Source organism: Elephas maximus, chromosome 11, assembly GCF_024166365.1.
Source record: "Elephas maximus indicus isolate mEleMax1 chromosome 11, mEleMax1 primary haplotype, whole genome shotgun sequence".
NCBI lineage: Eukaryota > Metazoa > Chordata > Mammalia > Proboscidea > Elephantidae > Elephas > Elephas maximus.
The window spans coordinates 104341433-104365588 of record NC_064829.1 but is presented as its reverse complement, the minus strand read 5'-3'; the positions used below and the strand labels follow the sequence as shown (position 1 = coordinate 104365588).

The window sequence follows — 24156 nt, the reverse complement described above, 5'->3', positions numbered from 1 at the left end:
CCCCCTGCTCATCTCCTCACAGTATCTCCTCTCGCGGGTACTGGGCTTCCCCGCCACCCTCCTCTCCTGCAACTAAAGGCTTTCGATTTGTCAACGAAGAACATGTGTCTGAGGTTTCCTGCAGGGTCCTTTAAGCTCCTCGCCTGAGGTGCCCTGCCAGCTGTTGGGACCCAGGGCTACTCTGGGGTCACACACAGCCCTCTGGCCCTGTCCTGCCGCTCACAGCTGCTGCGCGATCTGCTCGATCCTGCGCAGTGTCTCCTCCGACTGCAGCTGCTCCAGGCTAAGCAGGGACAGGCCCAGCTGATCCTCCTGGAAGGAACAGAACCGGAGGTGTCAGGCTGGCAGGGGGTGGGCAGCCGCTGCCCTTCCCCTAACTGCCCCGCCGATGGGGACACAGGGATCCAAGACTCAAACCCCAACAGTTATAGGAGGTGGCTTTCGTGGGAAGCATGGGGCAGAATGTCTGAAACGGGAACCATCCTGTGGAACCCAGAGTCTACGTTCCTGTAAACAGAAGGCAGCCCCCGGGGAGAGGGGTGGCAGCTAGAGGAGGATGGACATCTAAGCTATAGAGAAGGATTGTCTTCAGCAGGCAGCACAGTGCCCCTCCTGTGGAAGGTGCGCCAACCTCTTCTTACCCCAAATCCTCTCCTTCTGCCTCTTCGGAGAGCCCCACACACCTGCATGCCTACTGCAGCACACATGTGTCTTTGGTCCTCGAATCTCCCCCTGGTTCCCAGGCCTCACACACTGAGCCTCTCTTTGTTGGGGATAGGAGGGCAGACTATAGGGCTGTGGAGAGAAATCCAAGGGGGCTGCCTGGAGGAGGAAGCAAGCACTGCACTGCCTTGACTCACCCGGTGGAATGGCTGCGCCATCTGCCTCAGGAAGTACTTAGCCACCTGGACGCCCTCATCCACGGTCAGGTTGAGGTTGGCGTCTGTGAGGTGCTCCTGGATCCAGCGGGGCAGCTTCCCCCGCTTGTCTGCCCGGGCAAACCGCTGTGCACAGGAGGGCGGGGGCAGAGAGGCCATCAGAAGGAGCGTGGGACCCCCTTGGCCTCCGTCCCACCTGCCTCATCTGTAAAGCAACTGGGGGAACAGCTTAGTGCTTGGGAGCTCGGTGGGGTGGAGCACCTTGTCGGCAAAGACCATGAGGCCGTAGTCGGTCTTGCCCCTGATGGCCCGGCCCACACATTGGGCCGCGTGCCGCATGGCGTCGAAGGTCAGGAAGTCATTCTCACGGATTTGGAACTGGTCCCGCAGGTACTCCAGCCGTGCCTGCCGGTGGGGAGGCAGGAGATGGGGGTGCCGTCCCTCCCCTACCTATTCTAGCCCCTTCCACAGCTGCACCAGTCCCAAGAGGAGAGCCCCGAGAAGCTCCCAGGCCCCAGGCGCTGCTCACCTTGAGGATGCGGCTCTGGGTGTAGACGTAGGGGACCCCAAACATGATGACGGCCCGCCCATAATGGTGCACTAGGGGCAAGGGGAGAGCGAGGTGGGGTTATAAGCATGGATTGTTGGAGGGATGACATCGTGGGCCCCAGGAGGTGATGAGGAGCAAGCGAGCATGGGAAGAGAACGGGAGTGACTTAAGGGGCCCCCAGGTTCCCAGAGAGGATGGAGAGCAGAGGAGAGCTGCATGGGCGGTTGGCTCCCTGGGGGAGCAGACATGGTGCACCAGCAGGAATTCCAGAAAGCTCCATGCAGGTGGGTGGGGCAGGGAGAGCCTGGCCCACTCACCAAAGTCGATCCCCTCAGACACTTTGCCCCGGGCAACTGAGAGCAGGATGGCCCCACGGCCGTTCTCGCATGCCTGGGGGGGGGGGGGCGGCGCATGTCACTCCTGGGAGCTGCCCTGCACCAGTCTTCTGGCATCCCTCCCTTCCCCTGCCCGTGCCCACCTCCTGGTACTTCTCCAGGGCAACACTGGTCTCAGCCCCATCTTGGGTCTCGATGAAGAGCAGCTTGTTTCTCTGGATGTTCTCTAGGATACCCTGGGAAGGATTGGGGAGGAAAGGGTTTGGGGTTGGCACAAGGCAGCTTGATGGCATGGCCTTCCTGGTTAAACCTGACTCTGCCACAAACTCTTGTGTAACAGACCATTTCTCTGACTGGGCTTCAACTTGCCCATCTGAGCCATAGGGAGGGAGTAGTGGAACTGTCCAACCTCACTTCTTTTGGGAAGGTTTATGATCCAGGTGGGGAGCCAATCACCGTGCCCCATCTTCAGGGCAAATGGGGCAGGCATGTGGCTCAAGATGGCCAATCAGGACACTCCCTCTCCCAGCCAGTAACTGGTAAAGAGGCTGACTGTAAGCCAGGCAGAGCCAATCAGAGGCTGCCGTGAGATTTCATATATGACACTGCAGGGCTTACTACAAGGCTGCAGTCATCAAGATGGTGTGGTACTAATGCAAGGACAGACACACACAGAGTGGAACACAACAGAGGGTCCAGAAACACACACACATAAACGGATGGTCACTGTGCCAAGTGCGGTGGGGAAAGCTCTTTTCAATAAATGGTGCTGAAGCAACTGGATTTCCATATGGGAAAAAATGAACCACGATCCCTCCCTCACACCATACACAAAGGTGAATCCAAGGTACCTCAGAGACCTAAACGTGAAAGCTAAAACTAGAAAGCTTTAAAAGGAAAACACAAGAAACTGTCTTCAGGACCTTGGGGTAGGTGAAGCTTTCTTAAAGAGGATACAAAAGGCGCTCGGGATATGGGGCTCACGGGGCCGGCAGCCATATTTCCCACTGTGTGGAAACAGCTTGAGGACAAGGCCAATGTCTAGATCATGAGTGAATGAGGTTCCAGTCCCGTAACCCCCACATTCCCTCATGCTCTCACCTCACCCCAAGAAGTGTTCACTTTGACCTACCCCTGAGAACTGGGCCCGTGGTGAGCTCGGAAGCAGAAAGGACAGCAGCCCACTCCCTGCCCACATCCTGCTGGTTGTTCAGTGCCAGCTGTGGTGAGCTGATTCCAGAACGTTCCCTGACCCTCCCACACACTTCCCCAGAAGGGGCTCTCATAGACTCTCCAGAGTCTCTGTCCAGCCTGACTTCTCGGGAATCTGCCTCGAACAACACAGCACCCAGCTAACCTGCTACCCAGTTTCTCCACACCCAACCATATCTGCTGGAGGGGGCGTTACAGCGGTAACCCCCAAAAAGATGAGACGGAACAAGGAATCTAGAAAGTGGGGGTGTGGCTGCCTCTCCTGAGGGGTATATGCCTTGAAGTGAGGGGCCCACAGAGGCTGCCAAAGTCTTCTGAACCTGACTAGGGGGGCATCAAGGCCACAGCATAGCCACTTATTCCCTAAACTGTTCGTGTGCTCTCCTCTGAGAGAGACACCCCTACTTACAACAGGAAAGAAACGAAATGACGCCAGCACACAGAGGAACAGAGCCCAGAGCTGAGGCGAGAGGGCCTTCCTGGGGACTGGGTGGTGGGGTGGGGGGACGCACCTGCTCGTACCAGGAGGCCACGGTGCTCTCCATGTACTGGTAGCTGGTGAAGAAGGCCACGATGCCGTCTGGGACCACGGCGGACATCTCCAGCAGGAGGTTTCCGTAGTTCCGGATCACAGCTGTGAAGGGTCAGAGGTTGGACCCTGTCCTGGGCCCCATTCCTGGTCAGATCGCTCCAGTCTAGTGCCCTGTCTGGAACTTGGGGCTCCCGGGACCCCACTGAGGCCGCCTTGTATGGCTGTTCACAGGTGTCCTCCTTCCAGCCATGTGGGAAGGGCCCTCCTTGCCCCCTGCAGTTCCATGTGACTTGCCACAGCCAACGGAACAAGCACAGAAGTGGCCACGTGTTACTTCTGGGCCTGTGTCCTCAAGAGCCATGCACCTTGGCCATGTCACCATGACCCCACCCATCACGTCACGCTGCCTCAGCATTATGGATTGAAATGTGTCCCCCAAATATACGTGTTGTAAATCCCAACCTCTATGCCTGTGGTTATAATCCCATTTGGGAATCGGTTATCTTTGTTCTGTTAATGAGGCAGGATTACTATAGGGTGTATTTTGAGTCAATCTCTTTTGATACAAAAGATTAAACAACCAAGCAAAAGCAGCAGTGATGGGTCAAAGATTGATGCCAAGCCATATGGAGATCTCCAAGGAACCAGGAAACAGAAGCTGAAGAGACAAGGACCTTCCCCAGAGCTGGCAGGACAGAGAGAGAAAGCCTTCCCCTAGAGCCAGAGCCCTGAATTTGGACTTCTAGCCTCCTAAACTGTGAGAAAATAAATTTCTGTTTGTTAAAGCCACACACTTGTGGTATTTATGTTATAGCAGCTCTAGGTGACTAAGACACTCGGTGATGTGCCCCATGGTGGAGATTCCCAAATGAGGAGTGAAGCAGTTTGCCCACCAAGCACGGCAGACATGTACCACGGGCAAGAAACAGACCGTGTGTTACGCCCCCGAGACTGGAGGGTGTTTTGACTGCAGCCTGACCTGGCCCATACTGATGATACCCTCCCCTCTTGGAGCCCGTGCAAATCACCCCCATGGGCAGCGTACCAATATCTTCCCGGGTCTCAAATTTGGAGCTGATGGCCACCTGGTCATTGCCACGACCAATGATCTGGAGTGAGCAAGAGAGACAACTGTAAGCGAAGCAGCGGCAACTGGGCCAATATGTGAGAGCCAGTCACCTGGGTGTGCTGTTCACGCTTTACATGGACACAAGTGCACTGAAGGACCCCCAGCTACCATTATCTGCACTTTCCAGGGGAATGGACAGAGGAGTTGAGTTGCCTGCCTGAGGTCACACAGCAAATGAACAGCAGAGATGGAACTGAACCCAGGTCTGTCTGTGCCCCCAACCAGGATGCTATACTCTAGCCGACCCCAGACTGGGCCAGGGGGTTCTGGAAGAATCCTTCTCACCATGACTTAACAGCCGCTGTGCACCACCACAGGCAACTGTCACAGGACAATGATGACATGCATGACTGTTACCAATCCCCAAAGCCTTAAGCCACCACCCATCTGTCGGTCTGTCATGCTGTGGCGGCTTGCATGTGGCTCTGATGCTGAAGGCCATGCCACCAGTATTTAAGATGCCAGCAGGGTCACCCACAGTGGACAGGTTTGAGTAGAGCTTCCAGACTAAGACTGAGTAGGAAGAGAGGCCTAGTCATCTACTTCTGAAAATTAGCCAACGAACACCCTACGGATCACAACAGAATACCGTCCAGTGTAGTGCTGGACATCATCAGGGCAAGACCAGGCACTAGAAAAGGACATCATGTTCGGTAAAGTAGAGGGTCGGTGAAAACAAGGGAAACCCTCCTTGAGATGGACTGCCGTGTAGCTGCAACAATGGGCTTAAACATGCCAGTGACGGTGAGGACGGCACAGGACTGGGCAGCACTTCATAATGTCATACATGGTGTCCCTGTGAGCCAGATCTGACTCGACAGCAACTAACAACAACGACCTTCTAAGGGCAATTCCAAAAGCCAAAAAGCTCTAAAAACTCCAAATGCTGTTTTTAAGTTCGGCGCAAACTCATTTAGCAGCAAAAAACCTAACCTGACCTGGCATGAGTCTACTGAGAGTCTTCACGTACCCCCGCTTTGCTGCTGAGACATGAGTTTAACTGGGGAAGTAGCCCAGGTCCGCTGGGGGTTACATGACACATGACATCCACCTTGCTTCTCAAGTATGGGAAATTCTCAATTCCAAAATATACCTGGCCCAAGGGCTTTGGACAAGGGATTGAGGGCCTGGTTATGATGCCCATGGTACAGAGGAGGAGACTGAGGCAGAGAGGAAGGGTCTCTTATTGAGGTCACAGCCAGATGATGAAACATGCAAAGCCAAGTTAACTAGGATACTGACAATGATTAAGTCCCTACCTTATACCAGGCCCCAGGCTACATAAGGGTTTCAAACCCAGTATCTCCCTAAACCTTCCTAAGGGCCCTGGAAGACTGGGAAGATTCATTCCCATTTTACAGATGAGAAAACTGAGGCTTGGGAAGTCATGCCCACAGGGAGAAGCAGAATCAAACCCAGGTCTGTCTGAATTGCGAATCTATGCCCTCACCATTAGGGGAGGTGGTGGGAGGAAAGGTGGCCCCTCACTCCCCTCTCCCTCCACCCCTGCCCCTCTGCCACTCACCATGGGGCAGAGGCAGACCCTGGCCAGAGTCATGGTGAAGGTTGCCATGGTGACAGGGTGGAAGTCCAGAATCTTGGGGTAGATGTCTAGTGGGGACAGCGTCTGGAGCGGGGGACAGAGGGAGGGGTCTCAGCAAGACTAGTGGGGAGGCAGAGCAGTTGGGTAGAGGGCTGGAGGTGGGCAAGAGGGGCCTCACCCCAGATGTGATGATGACGGACTGGAAGCGCTCAAACACAGGCTTGATGGCCAGCGAGGCGTCCATGCAGCTGTGGGAAGCGGGCAAGGGCAGGTAGTGAGGGCCAGACTGGCAGGCCGGACCCCTGTGGGCATTCCCAAGCCCCACCTGCCAGGGTCGGCTCTCACCTGAAGTGCAAGATGGGGTTGGCAATGGTCGGGGTCCTGTCGTCAAAGGGTTCAATGATGATGGTGAAACCTAGGGGGTGACAGAGGCCGTGAGACATCTCTGCTCCAGGCGTAACCACACCCACATGTCTAGCCCCCACCATGTATCCACCCATTGCCCACCGCCCCTATTTGTGAATGGGACTAAGCACCAGCTGAAGAAGCCAGAAATTCATGCATCTGACTACAGCACTTCCCGACCTAGCTTCCTCTCCCCGGGGCTAACACCTGGCTGATGCTCACAGGGCCCCAAGCAGAAAGCACTCAGGTTCATTCCTCAAACTCCCCCAGGGCCACACGAGGAAAAGCCTCAAGCCTTCTGCTGCGACCTTTCTATCTACCAGCAAGCCAGTCGGCTGCTCCAAAATGTATCTGTAATCCGACTGCCCCTCCCCACCTCCATGGCCCCCCACCCCAGTGTACCCGCCGGCCCCTCCCGCCTGGACCACTACAGTCTCCTCCTCACAGGCTCCTGGCTCCCACCCCTGCTCTCTTTCATCTACTTCCCACATGGGGGCCCGAGGGGTCCTGGAAGTCCTGAGTCAGGCCACATCCCTCCCTGCTCAGTGCCCACCTGTGGTCTCCACACTCCTCTGTGGTCTGGAATTTCCTGTGAGACCTGGCCACGCCGACCCCACTTCCCCGTTGCTCACTGCCTCCTGCCTAACCTTCAAAACCTGCCAGCCCACTTCCACCCCAGGGTCTTTGGACTTGCTGGTCCCAATGCCAGGAAAGCTTCCTGAGGCGGCTCCATGTGGCCACTTAGGATGTGGCTCAAGCGTTACCTCCTCGGAGGCCTTTCCCAGCCACCCTATTGCAGGAGCCCCATGTCAGGGACACTCCCCTACGGCAACATATCTGCCTGTTTGTGACATTTGTTCTTCACTTGCTGACGCCATCTTCCCTAATTATTAGTTTGCGTCTTTGCTATTTATCTTTTGTTCCGGAATCTAAGTCCCAGGCAGACAGGAATAGGGTCTTAGTTTCTGCTGCTTCCCCAAGGCTGGGCCTGGCCCATTTGCTGAACCAATAAATGAACGAATGAATTCACATATTCACTTTCACTTAGTTAAAAAAAAAAAATCAAGTCCTCTGTGCCCAGCCCTGTGCTGGGTGGAGATGGGGACACAGTGGTGACTGAGACAGTCCCAGCCCTGCTGCCTTCCTGGCTCAGAGTCCAGTGGTGGAGAAAGCCCCAGAAAGTGACAACACAGAGTGGGTGCGGCTGGGCTGGAAAGCTCGGAACAGGGGACCTGGAATCAGGAAAGGCTTCCTGGAGGAGGGGACATTGCTACTGAACTGGGAACTGAAAGATGGGGGGGAGGCAGCTGGGGGTAAGGAAGACAGGGAAGGATGTTCCAGGTAAAAGAACGCAAGGTGTTTGTGGAGAGAAAGTGGGAAGAGAGAAGAGAGACAAAGCCAGAGAGGGACGATGGGGCAGGACAGGCGGATGGACACACAAGGGCCAGCAGGACCTGCTGCTGATCGGCCCTGGGGAGGGGAGGAACGGAGCCTCCATCCTCCTGCTGAGGCCACCCAATCACGAGACATCACGTGGGCCTGACCTGGTTCCCTGGATAGAACAGTAATCCCCGGGGATCAGCCTGCACCCTCGGCCAGCTTAAAGCTGAGGAAGGACGGGAACACTGGCCGGTGAAGCCCCTGGATCGCGTCCCAGACACCTGTGCATCATCCTCACCCTCTCCTCCGCACCCCACCCCAGCCTCTTGGCCCCCCACATCACTCTCCATTCCAGCCCTTTCTTTCTGCCCCAACAGCCCCGCCCTGGCCCAGGCCCCTCCTCTCCTGCTCAGGTCCCAGCCAGAAGAGCTTTCTAAAGGGCAAATCTGACTCTGACCCACCCTTGCTCAGAGCCTACCATGGCTCCCCAGGGCCCTCAGGAGAACCACCGACGTCTCACCACATGATCGTGGGTTGAATTGCGTTCCCCAGACAAAAGGTACATTGAAGTCCTAACCCTCGATACCTGTGAATGTGATCTTATTTGGAAGTAGGGTCTTCGCAGATGTAATCAAGTTAAGATAAGGTCATACTTCTGGTTGGGACTGGAGGATTCCCCAAGACTACAGCCCTGAGATACTCTTTAAACCCTGAACTCAAACTAGCCCCTGAGGTCACTTTGTAGCTAAATAACAGACTGGCTCACAAAACAAAGGATATCACCTGTGAGTACTACACTCCTTTAAAAATCATCGATATGAGACCAAACGGTTAACAATTACCTTAAAACAAAGATGAGAAGGTAAGGGGACAGGGAAATTAGACTAATGGAAATGGAACCACTAGGATGGAAATAATGAGAATGTTCACGCATTGTAGAGAATGTAACCGATGTCACTGAACGACTGTGTAGAAATTGTTGAATGGGAAACTAAACTGCTATGTAAACCTTCACCGAAAACACAATAAAATACCATTAAAAAATTTTTTTTAAAAGATGAGGTCATATTGGATTAAAACCAACCAGTTGCCAGTTGCTGTCAGTGTGATTCCAACTCATGGTGATGCCATGTGTGTCCAGAGTACATCTGTGCCCCATAGGGTTTCCAATGGCTGATTTATGGAAGTAGATTGCTAGGCCTTTCTCTTCCCAAGCACCTCTGGGTGGATTCAAACTTCCAACCTTTTGTTTAGCAGCTGGGCATGTTCACCATTTGTACCCCCCAGGGACTCTCATACTGGATTATGGTGGCCCTAAATCCAACGATTGGTGTCCTTACAAAGACAGAGAGAGATGAAGACACACAGACACACACAGAGGGAAGATGGAGGCAGAAACTAGAATGATGCAGCTACAGGCCAAGAAATGCCAGGGACTGCTGGCAACCAACAGAAGCTAAGAAGAGGTTGGAAGGAACCTCCCTTAGAGGCTTTGGAGGGAGCATGGCCCTACTGACACCTTGATTTCAGACTTTTAGGCTCCAGAAGTCTGTGGGAGAATAAATTTCTGTTGTGGTAAGCCACCCAGTTTGTGGAGGCAGCTACAGGACACTAATACACAACCTGACAGTGTGCACTGACCCCACAGAACTTCTCCAGCCTCATCTCACACCTCTGCCCCATCCTTCTCCACTCCATTGCCAGAAGGAGCCTTGGAAAATACAAATCGGAACGTGAGCTTTGCTCACTCAAGAACTGCCTGTGGCTTCCCACTGCCCTCAAAATAGAGCACAAACTCCCAAGCCTCGCCCTGCAAGGCCCTGCAGGCGCAAGCCTTGGCCGACAATCCTCCAGGCTCTGTGGGAACTTTGCTGCCAGCTGCCAGAAGGCCCAGCAGAGGTAGGAGTTGAGAAGCGAGCTTACCCTTGGCGTAGGTGCTGACGAGGGTGGCAAAGTTAGCAAGGAGAGTGAGAGGAGAGAAGTCGGCCAGGTCAGCGATCTCCAATGTGTGCAGGAGGGATCGGAGGCGTTCGGCGCAGAACCTGGTGGGGAGGCAAGATGGGCTTGGGTGGTGGGTGGTGGAGGGAAGGCGTGAACAGGGCCAGCAGCCCCCTCCTCCACTATCAGCATGGACGGGCATGCGTCCATCTCCCCAGGTAACCGGGTGCTCCATGAGAGCAGGAACTGGTCTGTTCCAGTCACATCTGTCCCCACATTGCATGAATATGCCTCACACAGAACAACAATCACCCTCCCCTCTAGGGCCATGTGGTCACGCAATCTCATAGCCAGGTTCTCGGTCAAAACCACCATACACGTGAGGTTTCACAGAGACCCGCAAGCACACCCAGAATCCCACAGTCACAGTATCTACCCTCGGCAATGCATACACTGTCAGGGTCTCATGGGTTTACAGAGAACACAGCCACACAACCACGCAGCGTGCAGAGGAGCTGCAGCGGCCAGCACACCGGGCCAGGCAGCCACAAACCACAGTCGGGTTTGAGGCCCTCACAGCTCAGGGGCAAGTCACAGAGCAGGGGGGCCCAGCTATGGAGCTGGGTGGGTGCTCAGAGTTTAAAACCTACCCTTCTGTCTTCCATACCCCCTAGGTGGGGCCAGGTACCCCCTCTGGGTTCCTCCAGGTCCCCTGGGCTTCCCTATCCCAGCCCTGTCCACTGTAGGCTGCTACTGTTTGGGAATGGATTGGTCTCCTCCATGGGACTGGGACCCCCTGAGGGCAGGGCCAGGACTGTCGTGGTCACCACTGTGTCCCCAGCACTGCCCTGTGCCAGGCCAGACATGGACTAGGTGCTCAAGGGCTGTGCATTCGTGAATGACTGAGAGGAAGAAAGAATGGACGTCCTCAGTCTGCTGGCTGCTTACCCTTTTGTTTACCCTCACAGGCCCCCTCCTCCAGGAAGCCTGCCCTGATCCCCATCTCGTAATGATTTAATGTCCCTTTTTGCTACTGATACTCCTGAGTTTGTTGGGGGTGAGACCAACTCTCTCGTACCCATTGCATCCCCCCTCCTCCAGGAAGCCCTCCCTGACCTCCAGGCTAGGTCAGGCACTCCCTCTTGGTTCCCCCATGCCAGCCCTGCCCACACTGGGTCATCACTATTTGGAGATGGGTCTGTCTCCCCCTCTAGACTGGGAGACCCAGGAGAGTAGGGCTGGGGCTGTGTCAGTCGCTGCTGGATCCCCAGCACAGAGGGGTTCAGGGAGTGTGCGTGGAATGACTGAGATCCTCTCTTTATCCTCACAAGTCTCCAAGCCAGCGGAGACACAGGTGAATTCACACTGAAGGCTCTTCGCCCCCTCAGAGCAGAGCAGCCAGGGGCTTTGAGTCACAACTACCCAGCTCAGTGCTGTGTGGCCCCAGGCAATAACTTCCCCTCTGTGGCCTCAGTTTCCTCATCTGCAGCATGGGGCCATGGTAGTGAGAAGTGAATGAGGCACAGGATGGAAAGTGCTGGGCCCAGTGCCCGGCTCGTCCCTAGTGCTCAGGATGGGGTAAGCCATTTGTCTTGTTGCTCTCTCACCTTACCACAAAACTCATTAAGAGAAGATGATGACCCTCAACCCATTTTACAGAGGTGGCAACTGAAGTTCAGAGACCAGTGGCTTATCCAAAACAGCAAAGGAAAAGCATAGGCACTCCCCAATCCATTCCAGCCCTGCTCTGTGCCCTGGGAGTGACTCCTGCAGCCAGCACCATGAGGACTCCGCTGCCCGCAAGCTTCTGGAAAGAGGGTGTTTGGCCAGTGAGAGGCCCTGGCAAGAGGAAAAAGGGGTCCAAGGCATTTCTTCCAGCTCATTCCTTGCTGGGCCCTGGGGTTCTGGTCCCAGCTCCAGTTGGAAGCCCCTCTCCAGGGCCAGCCCTGCTGACTCTCAGTAACCCCGCTCCCTCCCCAGCCGCTGTGGTCAGGGGCAGCAACAGCTCCCGTAAGATCCCAGGCGCCTCGAAATGCCTGTGGGCTACTGCATCAGGTCTGCCCCATTGTAAGAGTTGTTGGGTGCTGTCAAGTTGATTCCGACTCATAATGACCCCACGTGACAGAGCAGAACTGCCAGATAGAGTTCTCTAAGCCATAATCTCTATGAAAAAAGATCGCCAGGTTTTTCTCCCCGAAGAACTGCTAAGTAGGTTCGAATCACCAACCTTCAGTTAGCAGCCAAGCATTCAACTATTTATGCCACCAAGGTTCCTCTTCTGTAAGTCCAAAAACCAAACCAAACCCAAGTAAGACTTATATCATTCCTTCAACAAATCCTCTACTGATCACCTACTACCCGCCAGGCATTATAGTGGAACCTGTTGTTGTTAGGTGCCATCGAGTTGATTCCAACTCAGAGAGACCCTCTAGGACAGAGTAGAACTGCCCCGTAGGGTTTCCGAGGCTGTAATCTCTATGGAAGCAGACTGCCACATCTTTCACCCATGGAGCAGCTGGTGGGTTCAAACTGCCCACCTTTTGGTTAGTGGCCAAGCGCTTTAACCACTGTGCCACCCAGGTTCCTCCTCTGTAAGCAGTCCCTCCATTAAACCCTGTGCAGGGAAATTCTTGGATAGAGCCGTGTACTGCCTGCTAAGCCCCTACCGGACACGGAGACCCAGAACCACTTCTCACCTGCCCATGCGCCTGTCTCAGGCAGGCCCGCCAGGGTCCTTCCTATATGCCTCCCTGACCACAAGGGGACCCCAGTCTACAGACTTGAAAGGCAAGTCACCCAGCAGGGCCCCGATCCCCAGGTCACACCTGAGGGGCTTCCGCTGGATGCACACGCGCTGGGCCAGGCCGCTGAGGAAGGCGGGAGGGCTCTCCTGCACCACGTGCTGCACGCGCAGCCGCCACTTGACATACTCCAGCAGCCGCCGCAGGAAGCCCAGGAAGTGCTCGGCCGTGCGGATGGAGCCGGGCACCGCCTCTGCAGGGGAAACGACAGGGTCAGCAGACATGGGGATGCAGCAGGGACAGGCAGTAGGTGGGTGGCAGGGTGTGGGTGGGCTCACCCTGCAACACCTCGTCAGGCAGCACGGGGTTGGCCAGGTGTGCGTCGGTCTCCCGGGCGGCACTGGCCTCACGCAGCCCCTCCACCAGGCGCCGGTACTCCTCACGCAGGCGCTGCTCATCTGTCTCCTTGATCCTGGGGGAGGCGGGGTGTGGGAACAGCGGCAGGAGCAGGGGACACTGGGATGGGGGCTGGGAGAGACCGGGGGGCAGGGAGCAGGGTGGCCACCAGGTGGTCTCCCCACCTGAGCACAGTCTTCTGCAGGGTCTCCAGGTTACCCTGGCAGCGGTCAAGGGTCCGGCGGGTGATGTTGACACTCATGGAGTCGATGCAGACGTTGTCTGGGAAGCAGGGAGAGGGCAGGGCTGCTCAGGCCAGGGGGTGGCAGTAGGCTGAGGGGCTGAGACCACCTGCCCACCCCAGCACCCTTCTCACCAATGTTGTGGGCCTCGTCGAAGACCACGACGGCCTTGCGGGCCAGCTCCTTGGACACCAGGTCAGCAATCTTGGGGTCCAGGAGATAGTGGTAGCTGTAAACCACCACATTGGCGTGCAGGATCTGGAGGTGAGGGAGTGGGGTTACCCCAGATGACCTGCCAGCAGCCACCCTGGGCCCTGCCATCCCTCCCCTCCACCACCCCACTGCGTCGCGACTCCCTCACGAGCACAGAGGCAAGGACAGGCAGACAGACAGGGACGTGAGAGAGAGAGTGAGAAAGAGGGAGGCAGCCAGGAAAAGAGAAGAGGAGGCTGGCAGACACAAGCAGACAGGCAGACCCACTTACAGGCAGATAAACAGACACAGATAGGTATGCAAGCACAGGGTATACAGGTAGACACATTCAGACAGACAAGCAGACAGACATAGGCACAGGCCAACAAGGTGACACAGGCAGACAGAGACAGGTAGAGATAAGAGATGCACAGGCAGCCCTCCCCTCGCCCACCCCAGCAGCCTCCTCACCGAGTAGCGGGCGAGGAAGTACGGACACCAGCCCTGGCGCCGCCCCAGAGCCTTCAGGTCGTCCAAGTTGTAGATACCGGCAGAGAGGGGCACCTGGCGCCCGTGAGTGTCAAATTCCTGGGATGGGACAAGAGGGCCCAGGGTCAGGGAGGCTGGCGGCCCGGCCTGTCCCGGCCCTCACCCCGCTGCCCTGTGCCCCAGGCACCTCGTAGAAGCTGCAGTGGGGCAGGCTGGAGTCCTGCTGGTACTGCGCCCGCACATACGAGGCCGTGAGGCTGTGGCATTTCCCATCCACATCCTTCCCAAAGCGCAGGGGCGTCACCTGTTTGAAACACGATTATTCAAGGACAATTACACAAAGGGATGAGAAGGCTAAAGTAGCTGAAAAATGAAAACTAAGGTTAAATTATGATGTTATTCTTACCTCAGTGATACCATAATACAGTGTCCCGAAATTGATACCCCATTAGGCTTTTCAATGAGTTGCAATAAAAAATACTGAAAGTACATGACTCTCTAAAGCAAAGATGAGGAGAAAAAGGGGGAGGGAACGAGAACACTGGAAACGGAACAACCAGAATGCAATTAAAGAGAATGTTGACATGTTGTGAAGAATTAACTAGTGTCACTGAACAATTTCTGTGGAAGTTGTCAAATGGGAACCTAACTTGTTGTGTAACTTTCACCGAAAATAAAATATTACTTAAAAAGGAATAAAAGCATATGGCTAATAAGTTTCAGAGCCAGGAAACCAGGCCTGGTGGACTCCAGGAGCTGCCTTTTCAATCTCTCCTAGGCTGGGGAGAAGCAGGAAGGCTCCCTGAAGGCGGCGTGCTGGCCTGGGCCATGAATGACGAGTCGGAATTTGATTAGTGAGAAAGAGATTAAGTGCAAGGCTGCACGTACCTCCCCTGATCTGGGGACCTAGGACTCCTGGGTGGAAGAAGGAATCTTTCCTAACACCGGGGCTTATAGGCAAGGTCAGGAATGGGTGCTCACCTCAGGGTGAATACACAGGTTCTTACGGGAACTCAGAGCCAGCCCCAAGAACGGCAGCTTCTCGCCCTCCTGCTTCTCGTAGAAGTTCAGCAACTTGCGCAGCTCTTCGATCACCTGCTCCGGTGGGTGGAAACGTGGCCTCATGGAAACACCTCTGCCCTGGCCCCTCCTCAACCTCCAAACACCTTCCAGAGGCTGACGAGGTCGACCACTGAGGGGACAATGAGGCCCCCAGGACGTGTGGAACGGAACACTGGGATTGCCCCCCATGATGGTTAATTTTATGTGTCAACTTGCCTTGGCCAGGGCTCCCGGTTGTTGCCCAAACACTTGTCTAGCTGCTGTCATGGAATAGTTACATGTAATTACATCAGTGGGCCTTGGGTAGCGCAGATACCCTTCCATAACATAATTTAATGAAACGTAAGGTATCTAATGTACTATAATTAAAACCAGTGCCAGTTGCTGTCCAGTCAGTTCTGACTCATGGCAACCCCGTATGTGTCAGAGTAGAACTGGGCTCCATAGGATTTTCAATAGCTGATTTTTCAAAAGTAGACTGCCAGGTCTCTCTTCTGAGGTGCCTCTGGGTTGACCTGAAACACCAGCCTTTCAGTTAGCAGCTGAATGGGTTAACCATTGGCACCACCCATGGACTCCTAATGTAATGGCCTTCCATAATGTAATCTAATAAAATGTAATATACGTTGTCGTTAGGTGCTGTTGAGTCAGTTCCAACTTATAGCAACCCTGTGCACAACAGCATGAAACGCTGCCTGGTCCTGTACCGTCCTCACAGCCATTGCTACATTTGAGCTCACGGTTGCAGCCACTGTGTTAATCCACCTCATCGAAGGTCTTCTTCTTTTTCAATGACCCTCTACTTTCCCAAGCATGTCCTTCTCCAGGGTCTGGTCCCTCCTGATAACATGTCCAAAGTAAGTGAGACAAAGTCTCGCCATCCTTGCTTCTAAGGAGCACTCTGGCTGTAGTTCTTCCAAGACAGATTCGTTTGTTCTTCTGGCGGTCCGTGGTATGGCCGACATTCTTCGCCAACACCATAATTCAAACGCATCAATTCTTCTTTGGTCTTCTTTATTCATTGCCCAGTTTTCGCATGCATATGAGGCAACTGAAAATACCATGGCTTGGGTCAGGTGCACTTTACTCCTTAAAGTGCCATCTTTGCCTTTTAACGCGTTAAAAATATATGTAATGTAATTAAGGTCAGCATCAGTTGCTGTCCAGCTGATTCTGACTCATGGCACCCCCATGTGTATCCGAGTGCAACTCTGCTCCACAAGGTTTTCAATGGCTGATTTTTCAGATGCAGGTCACCAGGCCTTTCTTCTGAGGCGCCTCTGGGCGGACTTGAACCTCTAACCTTTTGGTTAGCAGCCAAGCGTGTTAATCATTTGCACAACCCAGGGATTCCTAATTTAATGAAATGAACTTCCATAATCTTATCTAATCTAATGTAATTAATCAATCAATTGAGGTCATATCAGTGCAAGATAGAGCCTAAACCTAATCACCCCTGAGTTATAAAAAGACCAGAATAGACACAGCAACTCACACACACACAGGGGAAGATAGATGACGTGTGAGAATCACCTACAAGTAAAGGAACATCAAGAATCGCTAGCATACACCAGAACTGTAAGAGACCTTCGCAGAAGGAATCGACATGGCCAAGACCCTGACCTGGGCTTTTCGCCTCCAGAACTGTGAGAAAATAAATAGCTGTTCTTTAAAGCCGCCCAATTGTGGTATTTCTGTTATGGCAGCACGAGGAAACTAAGACACCCCGGCTCACCTTCTCAATCTCGGGCACAGTCCTCGAGCAGTAGATGAGTTTGGTCACCTCCAGCGGATATGCCTGCCAATGACAAGCAGGCTCAGCCCCCACCCAGCCTCTACCCGATACCCTCTCCATGGGCCCAGTGGGTCACTTACCCGCTGGTACGCCATGATCAGAGCCAACAGAGACACTGTCTTCCCAGTGCCCGAGGGCATCTCCAGGACTCCATGACCCTATGCGTTGGGGGTAGGAGGGACAAGATACAGGCTCTCAGAACCTTGGGGGCACAATCTCTAGGGATGCTGCCCCCCTCCCTCCAAGAAGACTGCCATCAGCACAGTAGTTAATAGTTTGGACCCGGGAGGGGAGAGGGGTTGAATCCTACTTCTGCCACCTCTTTACTGAGTGGTTTCAGGCAAGTGCCTTCACCTCTCTGGACCTCAGTATCCTCATCTCTAAAATGGGTCCATAAAGGTCTTCCTCATATCATGATTGTGAAGATTAACGACAAATTGTAAGCTAATGATTTACCATGGTATCTGATATATAGTGAGCCCATTTTTTCCTGCAGCTTAGCAAACACTTCCACAGCACTTCCTTGGTGCCTGGCACTGCTGTAGATGCCTCATATCCTGCTCTACTGACATCTGGGGCCGGATAATACTTAGCTGTGGGGCAGCTGTCCTTGCACTGTGGAATGTTTGGCAGCGTCCCTGGCTTCTACCCACTAGAAACAATAGCGCCCCACCCCACAACTAGTATGGCGAGGAAGAATATCTCTAGACATTGCCAATTGTTCTCCGGGGGTCAAAATCCACCCCTGCCTTACTGTATTAATCCATTTCACCCTCACGACAACCTATGAGGTAGGCATTATTAAAAGCAGTTGTCCTCAAGTAGACTCTGACTCATGCCGACCCTGTGTGTATCCCGGTAGCACTGTGCTTCACAGGGTTTTCAATGGCTGACTTTTTGGAAGTAGGTCACCAGGCCTTTCTCCCAGGGTGCCTCTGGGTGCACTTGAACCTCCAATTTTTCAGTTAGACAGCTGAGCAAGTCACCTATTTGCACCACCCAGGGACTTCAAGTACTGTACTATTACTATGTCCCTTTTACAGGGGCACCAGAACAGGGAGGTTAATAACTTGCCCAAGGTCACACAGCTGGTAGACTGTGAATCCGGGGTTTCAATCCAGGGAGCCAGCTCCAGTGTCTATGGATCTCTACGCACCGGGATGTCTGGCCTTTAATAAATGTTGCTGCTAAGTGCTATGGAGTTCTGACTCATAGCGACCCTATGTACAACAGAACGAAAACTACCTGATCCTATGCCATTCTCAGAATCGTTGCTATGCTTGACCTAATAAATATTAAAAAAAAAAAAAAACTTTTTTTTTTTTTTTTTTAGCTACTATTATTAACTGGAAGTCCTGGTGGCACAGTGGTTAAGAGCTCGGCTGCTAACCAAAAGGTTGACAGTTATAATCCACCACCAGCTTCTTGAAAACCCCACGGAGCAGTTCTACTCTGTCCTATAGGGTCCCTATGAGTCGAAATCAACGGCAACGGGTATTATTAACTATTATTATTTCAGATGGCAGGTGGCTTTGGAGTCCTAGATTCCCAAGGACCTCAGGTTTCTAAAATCCTGGGGTCTTGGCTATCTAGACGTCCTCCAACCTCAGTCGCAGACCCACGCGTGACGGCCCCACCTGTTAAGCAGGCAGCGGCCGCCCGGCCTACTCACTTTGGCATCCAGAGTGCGTTTGAGCTCCAGCATGTAGGAGAACTGCTCCGGGTAGATGTAGTCGTAGGGGAAATAGACCAGCAGGCCGTCCACGTTGAGCCTATTGGTGGGGGCTGCTGGGTCAGTGTCCTCCCCCTCAGGCCCCCTCCAAGCCCCCGCGCTCTCCGGCCGTCGAGCCAAGGGCAGTTACCTGCCGGTCCCCCCGGGTATCCCGCCAGTTCCCAAGGAGCCTCCGGGTCTCCCCGCTGACCATCCCCGTTACCACCCCGCCGGCCCCGCGGTTACCCCATCCCATCTCTTCAGCCACCCCTCGCCCTGCTGGGGACCCCACACGCTCCCCCCCATCTTTCAGCCCCCTGCGGCCGTTCTCCAGCCGCGGTCCCCGGCCCCACTCTCACTTCATGGCGCCGGCCAAGGCGTGCAGCGGCGTCGATCCGCCTCCCTCATGAATATTCAGCGAGAGACCGGGTCCGTGGGACGTCCGCCCCACCTTCCTCACGATCCCACTGGCTGATCCCGCCCGTGACGCTACTGGGGCGGAGCCAGTGGGAATACTGCGCGCATGCGCAAGGCCTGAGCAGGCGGGCTCCGGAGAGATAGGCGGTGCCCAAGGCGTCGCTGAGGATCACCGAGGACAAAGAACAAAACATGGAAGGAGGAGAGCCGAGAGAATCGATCTCACCCAAAACATTCGTTTTCCAGCATCTGCCAAAGTGTCACAGCAGAGAATAGAGACTAGAAGAAAATAACAGGGAAATTGGAGACTCCTTGGTGGCCCACATGTTAGGAATGGCTTAACTGCATCAGACGAGCATACATTTATAAAGTTCCTGCTGTGTCCTAGACTCCTGTGGAATAAATAACTATCCATTTATTGAGCACCTACTATTTGCCAGATACTGTCGCTATGAGTTGGAATCAACTTGATGGCAGTGGGTTTGGTGGGTTTTTTTGTGGTTTGGTACAAGCCTTTAGAGGACCCCTGGTGATGTAGTGTTTAAACGCTCAGCTGTTAATGGTTGCAACCCACCAGCCACTCCGCAGGAGGAAGATGTGGCAATCTTAAAGATCGCAGCCTTGGAAACCCTATGGGACAGTTCTGCTATGTCCATTAGGGTTACTATGAAGCGGGACTTACTCGATGGCAACGGGTTATGGGGTTATGAATTACCGGGAGACCTCGTTAAAATGCCGATTCGGATTGTTGAGGCGGGAGTGGGCCTGAGATTCCGCATTTCTTATCCACTCCCAGGAGGTGTCAGTGATCTGGTCTTCAGACTACACTGTGAGTTGTGAAGGTCTACACTTTCTCTTAGCACTCCCCAGTGGGACTGAGCCCCAGTTGTCTAAAATACCTTTTCAGAAGCTTTCTTCTGGTCTCACTTTTCCACTCCCTCTAAAAGCAGTCACCTTCCAAATAAACTGTTGTTATTAGCTGCCGTTGAGTTGGCCCCCAACATTGGCAACCCCGTCCACGAAGGAACTAAACGCTGCCTGGTCCTGCATCACCCCCATAATCAGTGGTAGATGAAACTGTTGTGATTCACAAGGTTTTCACTGACTGATTTTTATATCCATAGAATTTATTCTATTTTTGTTGTTGTTGTTGAGAATATACACAGCAGAGCATATACAAATTCAACAATTTCTACAGGTACAATTCAGTGACATTGATAACATTCTCCAAGTTGTGCAGCCATTCTCAAGCTCCTTTTCTGAATTATTTCTCCCCCAGTAACACAAGCTCATTGCCTCCTAAGTTTCTGCATCTAATCTTCCAAGTTGCTGTTGTCAATTTGATCCCATATAGATAGATATTAAAAGTGCACAATGCTCAGAGCAGACATTCTTTACTAGTTAACCTATTGTCTGTCTTGAAGAAGGTGACAGGTTATTTTTGTTTTAAGGTTTAAAGTTTATCTCAAGGCAATAGTTTCAGGGCTTCATCCAGCCTCCATGGATCCAGGAAGTCCGGATTCCATGACAATTTGAAATTCTGTCCTGCATTTCCCCTCTTTTGATCAGAATTCTTCTACAGAATCTTTGATCAAAATGTTCACTAATGATAACTGGGTAGCATTCAGTTCTTCTGGTCTCAGGGCAAAGGAGTCATTGGCTGATATTTGGAAGTAGATTGCCAGGCCTTTCTTCGTAGCCCATCTTAGTCTGGAAGTTCTGCTGAAACCTGCTTAGCATCATAGCACCATACAAGCCTCAGTGACAGCCTCCACTGTGGTGGCTGCACATGAGGTACATTGGCAGGGCATTGAATCGAATCGGGTTTCCTGCATGGAAGGTGAGAATTCTACCACTGCATCACCAATGTCTCATCCCAATAAACTACATGTTCTCAAAAATAGAAAAAGGACTTTGCAGATGTGATGAAGTTCAGAATGTTAAGATGGGGAGATGATCCTGGATTATCCAGGGGGGCCCTCAACATAATCACAAGAGCTCTTCTAAGAGATTCCCCAGCAGGAAAGAGACAGAAGGCAATGTGACCACTGAAGCAAGATGCTACCCAGACGGCTCTGAAGATGGAAGAAGGCATCACAAGCCAAGGAATGTAAGGAATGAAATCCTGGAGGCTAGAAAGGGCAAGGAAACAGATTCTCCCCTAGAGACCCTGGAAGTAGCTCAGCTCTATTGCCATCTTGATCTCGGCCCAGTGAGATTGATTTTGGACTTCTGGCCTCCAGAAAGGTAAGAGGATAAATGTGTGATGTTTTACACCACCAAGTTTATGGTAACCCCTCCTGCTTTAGTTTCTTTCCGTAACAGTGATCACCATCTGATATAACAGCTATTTTGCTTTTTTTTTTTTTTTGTCTATTTCCTTCCCTGACTGGAATGTCAGCTCTACAAAAGCAGGGACTTTTTTTTTTCTTAATTGTAAAAAATACATGTAACACAACATTTGCCAGTTCAATGTTTTATCTGTGTACAGTTTAGTGACGCCAGTTACATTAATTGTGTTGTGCAGCCATCACCAGTATCCATTGTCAAATTTTCCATCACCATCACAGAAACTCAATGCTCCCTAAGCAATGACTCCCTCTTTCCCCCTCTCTCCTGTCCCTCGGAACCACTAATAAACTTTGGTCTCTATAGTTGCCTATTCTAGAGAGCTCATATAAGTGAGATCATACAAATATTTGCCCTTTCATGATTGACTAATTTCACTCAGCATGTTTTCAAGGTTCATCCATGTTGTGGCGTGCATCAGGACTTCATTTCTATTCACGGCTGGGTGGTATTCCACTGTGTGTATGTACCACATTTTGTTTCTCCATTCATGTATTGATGGATATTTTGGTTGTTTCCACCTTTTGGCTATTGTGAAAAGTGCTGCAATGAACATTGATGTACAGGTTTCTGTGTGTTCCTGCCTTTGCTTCTTCTGGAATATAGCTAGGATTGAGATTACCAGGTCATACGGTAGTTCTATGTTCAGTTTTTTAAGGAACTGCCAAAGAATGCGAAGAATGGAAATTCCAGAACACTTAATTGTGCTCATGAGGAACCTTTACACAGATCAAGAGGCAGTTGTTCAGACAGAACAAGGGGATACTGACTGGTCTAAAGTTAGGAAAAGTGTATGTCAGGGTTGTATTCTTTCACCATACCTATTCAATCTGTATGCTGAGCAAATAATACGAGAAGCTGGACCATATGAAGAATGGGGCATCAGGATTGGAGGAAGACTCATTAACAACCTGCGTTATGCAGATGACACAACCTTGCTTGCTGAAAGTGAAGAGTACTTGAAGCACTTACTAATGAAGATCAAAGACCACAGACTTCAGTATGGATTACACCTCAACATAAAGAAAACAAAAAGCCTCCCAACTGGACCAATGAGCAACATCATGATAAGCAGAGAAAAGATTGAAGTTGTCAAGGATTTCGTTTTACTTGGATCCACAATCAACTGCCATGGAAGCAGCAGTTGAGAAATCGAAAGATGCATTGCATTGGGCAAATCTGCTGCAAAGGACCTCTCAAAAGTGTTGAAGAGCAAAGATGTCACCTTGAAGATTAAGGTGCACCTGACCCAAGCCATGGTATTTTCAATCACATCGTATGCGTGTGAAAGCTGGACAATGAATAAGGAAGACCGAAGAAGAATTGATGCCTTTGAATTGTGGTGTTGGTGAGGAATATTGAATATACCATGGACTCCCAAAAGAATGAACAAATCTGTCTTGGAAGAAGTACAACCAGAATGCTCCTTAGAAGCAAGGATGGCGAGACTGCATCTTACACACTTTGGACATGTTGTCAGGAGGGATCAATCCCTGGAGAAGGACATCATGCTTGGCAAAGTACAAGGTCAGTGGAAAAGAGGAAGACCCTCAACGAGGTGGATTGACACAGTGGCTGCAACAATGGACCCAAGCATAATGATTGTAAAGATGGTGCAGGACCGGGCAGTGTTTCGTTCTGTTGTGCATGGGGTCGCTATGGGTTGGAACTGACTCGGCAGCACCTAACAAGAACAACAGCCAAACTGTTTTTCACAGGAGCTGCACCGTTTTACATTCCCATCAGTGATGGAGTTGTCTTAGGCTAGGCTCTCTAGAGAAGCAAAACCAATGCAGCATATAAATATATAGAGAGATTTATATAATGGAAATTGTTCATGTGGCTGTACAGGGTAGAAAGTCTCAAGTTCATGGGTTAAGACGGAGGCTTCTCCTGACTCACGTAGTCACAGGGGGCTGGCAAATCCAAGATCAGAAGATCAGATAGGAGGCCTCTGGCTCACAGGCTGTGGAGGCTGACAAATCCCAAGACTGGCAGGTAAGACAGCAGGTAAACTGCTAGCTCAAGTCCCAAGAACCAAAGGTCAGACAAACAGGAACCAGCTGCATGATCCATAGTTTGCAAAAACCAGTGAGCCTTGCCCGAAAGTCCTCCTATATTGGATACAGGCCACACCCCCAAGAAAAATCCCTTTCAACTGATTGGCTGCGCACAACAGATCTCATCATGGAGGTGATCATATTACGTCAAATCTCATTATGGAGGTGATTACATCATTAAAAAGCTGCCAAGCTACATCATAACTGCCAAACCACTGAGGATCAAGGCCCAGCCAAGTTGACAGACAACTTTAGCCATCACAGGATCTAAGGATTTTGAGATGAGAAGATTATTCTAGGTTAACTGGATGAGCCCAATGTAATCACAAGGATCCTTATTTATAAGGAAAAGAGTGAGGCAAGAGAATCAGAGGAGGAGATGTGACAACGGAAGCAGAGGTTGGAGGGTTGCAGTTGCTGGCTTGGAAGATGAAAGGGAGAAAGGAAGCAATGAATTCAGGCAGCTTCTAGATGCTGGAGAAGGCAAGGGAAGAGATTCTCCCTTAGAATCTACAGAAAGGAACACAGCCTTGCTGACACCTTGGTTTTAGCTCAGTGAGACCCATTTCAGATTTCTGATCTCCAGAGCTGTAAAGTAATAAATTTGTATTATTTAACCCACCAAGTGTATAGTAACTTCTTACAACAGTTATTGTTGTTAGGTGCTGTCAGGTGGGTTCTGACTCATAGTGACCCTATGTACAACAGAATGAAACACTGCCCGGTCCTGCGTCATCCTCACAATCCTTGTTATACTTGAGCCCATTGCTGCAGCCACTGTGTCAGTCCATTGCATTGAG

The 24156-nt window shown here is 52.1% G+C and overlaps 1 protein-coding gene across 4 annotated transcripts; it reads right to left on the bottom strand.

The window, feature by feature from the left end:
- Positions 1 to 212: 212 nt before the first annotated feature.
- ERCC2 (ERCC excision repair 2, TFIIH core complex helicase subunit) lies at positions 213 to 18973 on the bottom strand. 4 transcript variants are annotated; one of them, XM_049900037.1, is made up of 23 exons: positions 18890 to 18959; positions 18492 to 18591; positions 16900 to 16977; positions 16760 to 16822; positions 14944 to 15057; positions 14150 to 14266; positions 13945 to 14061; positions 13416 to 13539; positions 13225 to 13321; positions 12982 to 13115; positions 12728 to 12896; positions 9888 to 10006; positions 6525 to 6594; positions 6358 to 6427; positions 6162 to 6263; positions 4553 to 4616; positions 3488 to 3609; positions 1907 to 1999; positions 1746 to 1818; positions 1408 to 1478; positions 1140 to 1283; positions 861 to 1004; positions 213 to 312 (listed from the first exon to the last, which is right to left on the bottom strand). In XM_049900037.1, exons 1-23 carry the CDS (start codon positions 18892 to 18894, stop codon positions 220 to 222), a joined length of 2283 nt encoding a protein of 760 aa, XP_049755994.1. In that variant the 5' UTR covers positions 18895 to 18959; the 3' UTR covers positions 213 to 219. The 4 variants fall into 4 exon arrangements, with proteins under 4 accessions (XP_049755994.1, XP_049755993.1, XP_049755995.1 ...); XM_049900036.1 differs by lacking the exon at positions 213 to 312 and having other exon boundaries at positions 322 to 1004; positions 18890 to 18973; XM_049900038.1 differs by lacking the exons at positions 213 to 312; positions 18890 to 18959 and adding an exon at positions 18682 to 18743 and having other exon boundaries at positions 322 to 1004.
- Positions 18974 to 24156: the final 5183 nt, after the last annotated feature.